General features: G+C 43.1%; 1 protein-coding gene across 1 annotated transcript; it reads right to left on the bottom strand.

Moving 5' to 3' along the window:
* Positions 1-358: 358 nt before the first annotated feature.
* On the bottom strand, positions 359-1,069 carry LOC139713257 (histone H1, gonadal-like). The gene has a single exon (XM_071625002.1). The coding sequence runs from the start codon at positions 1,067-1,069 to the stop codon at positions 359-361; it is 711 nt and encodes a 236-aa protein (XP_071481103.1).
* Between the last annotated feature and the right edge of the window lie 2,458 nt (positions 1,070-3,527).

Below are 3,527 nucleotides of genomic sequence, written 5' to 3' on the forward strand. Positions count from 1 at the left end.
CTAGAACTTGTTCTAGTTAACGTTAATTTCTAACGCTAGATCTCTGGAGTCTTCTAACGTTCCAATATTAAAATAATAAAAGGGAGAGCTGCCTCAGATTCGAAATCGAAGTGTAAGGTTAGAAATTTATGAAACGAATCTTTTACAGTTTTATTTTTCAGACTTGTTTGGTCTCCTAACTTTGTTAGACTCTAACAGAACTAGTTTCAGAAGTTGTTAGGCACGTTTCTATTCGAGACTGAGAGAGTAATCTTTGATATCTTTCTTGAATGCATGGGTGGCTCTTAGAAGAGCCGTTGGGGTTGGGTTGGTCGAGGCAAGTCGACAAACAGGGCGTGTTTACGCCACTGTGAGACCTCTACTTCTTTGCCTTGGCCTTCCTCTTCGGCTTTGCAGACTTGGGTCTGGCTGCTGCCTTCTTCGCTGGACGGCGCTTGGTTGCCTTCTTTGGAGAACGGCGTTTACCAGCTGCTTTTGTTGCCTTCTTCTTGGGAGACCGCTTCGCCTTCGGTTTCTTGGCCTTCGGTTTCTTGGCCTTCTTGGCGGTGGTTTTCTTGGCCTTTTTGGTCTTCTTCGCTGCCTTTCTCTTGGCTGCCCTGGCCTTGCGTTTGGCTGCTGCTGCCTTGCGCTTGGCGGCTGCCTTGGCTTTCTTGGCGGCGGCTCGAGCACGGGCCTTGGCCCTCTTGGCTTTGGCGGCATTTGTCGCCTTTGCCGTTGCAGTGTTGATGCGGAATCGGCCCGTAGCTCCAGTACCAGACATCTGCTTCAGCGTGTTGTTTTTCACTCCATTGCGGAGTGCACGTCGCACGTGAGGAGCCAGAGCGTTCATGTCGACGCGGTAGTTGGCGGCGATGTAGCTCTTGATCTTCGCTGCGGAAGAGCCTCGGCGCTCTTTCATGTTGGTGATCGCAGCCCTGATCATGTCGATCACGGGAGGATGACTTGCAGCACGAGCCTTCTTCTTGCGCCTTGGAGAGGCGGCCGCCTTCCTCGGCGAACTCTTCTTCTGGGGGCTCTTACGCGGAGATTTGCGTGGTGACGCGGAGCGCTTCTGCGGTGAAGCTGCCATGGTTTCGTTGGATGAGAGCAATATGCGATGCGAACTATCAACGAGACAAGTACAATGAAACAGTGCGCGCGACGCGAATGTTTCTTGTATTTATAACTTATATGCGGACGTTGGGGAAAACACCACCGATGCGCGTCTTGTGTCTGTGTAGATTTCGCCACGAATGGAAGTACATTTGTAAACTGTGTTAGTACCTCTAAAAAGTCGATAATATCTCACCAATATGAACATGAATGCAGTGTTAAACGCGATAATTACCTTGTTGAAGAATTTCTTTGTCAAACTGACTAAAATTATTTTGAAATGGGTTGTCCATTTGCAAAATATATAGAAAAACAATTGTTTACATGCGCACTAAATTTGCAAAGATGAAGATTATTCTTTCGAAAATGCACGGAAAACTAAATTTTGCTACCAGAAAATACACGACATTGAATGTTTAGATTCCAGAGTCAATCGTTACCTCGCAAAAGATGTCTCATATTGGTGGAAAATAACTGTTTTTCGAGGATATTTTCAACGCGGTTAACACACTTCCGTGGTTTCCTCGGCTGCGCGTACTGCGTAGTGACTCTGAGTATGCAGTGCAATTCGGTGGTGACACGCTCTTGCCATGGCTAGCCGGCTAGCTGCTAGCCCACTGGTGTTTGACGAATCAAGTACAATAACAGTAGGCCTACTGTCATAGTTTTTTCCTTCCTCTCTCCCCTTTGTTTTTACTCGATGATTGTATCACTTTGAATCGTACCAACGACTCTTTTTTCACACAATAAACAGAGAAGCACGTGAATGTGATTAGAGTTTTTCATGTCAAAACCTTTGCCTGATTTTCATGCCGCATTCTCCATCGAGAAAATGTATGCGTCTTTAATATCAAATGGATGGCACGGTGGAGTTCATTCGAGACTGAGTGATGGTGCGAAGAAAAGAAAAATATGAATTTCTCGCCTGATCCAGCGAGTGGTAATGTTCCACTTCATACTATGAATATGAAAGACCATGTTGATCCAGAGTAGGTTTCGTATCGCAAGATTTTGTAACATTTTAAGGAAACACTTCAGACTTTGTGCTTTGAAGATCGTTTATCTTTTATGGAACCCCAACAAAACACAAGTATTCGAATGAGCTGACTAATTCTAACACGGGTTCTTGTGTGTTATGTAGACAAACTGAGTTAACGATACGGAAAGATTGTTCTGTTTTAGATTTTATTATACTACGTCTGTATCGCTAGGTTGGAATCGGTATTCGTATCAATACAATCTATCAAAGTATGTTTGAGTACAGTACAAATGCGAAAGAAAGTAAAAAACAAAACAAAACACACGTACTCATTAAAAGTTTGTGATTTTGCTGTTTTTTAATCCCATAAACACATGATCATTGATAACAGGCCAATATATGCCGACTGGTTGGTGCATCAAACGTTGACAGAAAAATGGTTTCGCGCTGATCGAGATCTTTTAATGATTTATTGTTTGCATTAGGCCTACTATTTAATTATGCAAATAATGCTTTTCATCATGAATCAAATGGTGGATTGTGGATTTATTCGTATTGCACAAGGAGACTATAGTTCTAGCCATCGATTAACCATACACAGCCCAGTCGCTGTACATGGTACGTCGCTGTTTTCGCATAGCGTAATGTTTCAGCGTCTGGTCGGGCTAGCCATCGATAAGAATTATCAACAGAATTTATTACCAATTCCAGATTAAAATACAAAAAAACAAAACAAAAAAAAAACACAACAACAACAAAGTTGTCGATCGCAAACTGAAAAGTTGTTGCCTGGACAATAAACTAAGTTAAGTAGCTTGTATAAGATACGCTTTTTTTGGGGGGGGGGGGAGGGAGGGGTTTGAGGGATGATTGCACAGTCGGGCCTCTGGGACGAAGGCTACACCTGGAAGAACGTCGATGAAACAGAACCGGCGGAACCGGAGGGGATGTGGTTTGCCACACCTTTTTTTTTTTTTTTTTTTTTTTTTTTAATTGCACCACTGTACATATCTAGGAATATATATAGGTGTCACCACTTTGGCCCACTTTTTTTTTTAAACCCCGGAAGTAGCACTGAAAGAAAAAAAAAATAGCATGGAACCTTTGAGCTGGTTAGGGCCTTTGTTTTTGCGTTGAAGACCTCTTTTGTTTTTTTGCTTGTTTTTTTGCTTGTCAGCTGACGACACCCAGAAGTAGCGCCAGAAGTTGCGCTGAAGGCCTTTTTGTTTTTGTTTTTTGTTTTTGCTTTGTTTGTTTGCTTGCTTTTTGGCTTGTTAACTAGCTCATGAAACCCGGAAGTGCCCCTTTTTTTTTTGAAAACGTGGCGCCGGCCATGTTGAAGCATTAAAAACAAGGAACATAAGTGGTACATAACAACCATCGTGATGTATGGATAGGGCCTGTAGGCCGACAGAAATAGCCTGTACAGTAGGCCCTATTATAGTCTAAAGATGCG

This window comes from Diadema antillarum, unplaced genomic scaffold (assembly GCF_040938485.1).
Source record: "Diadema antillarum isolate AM-2024a unplaced genomic scaffold, OU_Dant_1.0 seq00001934_RagTag, whole genome shotgun sequence".
Taxonomy (NCBI): domain Eukaryota; kingdom Metazoa; phylum Echinodermata; class Echinoidea; order Diadematoida; family Diadematidae; genus Diadema; species Diadema antillarum.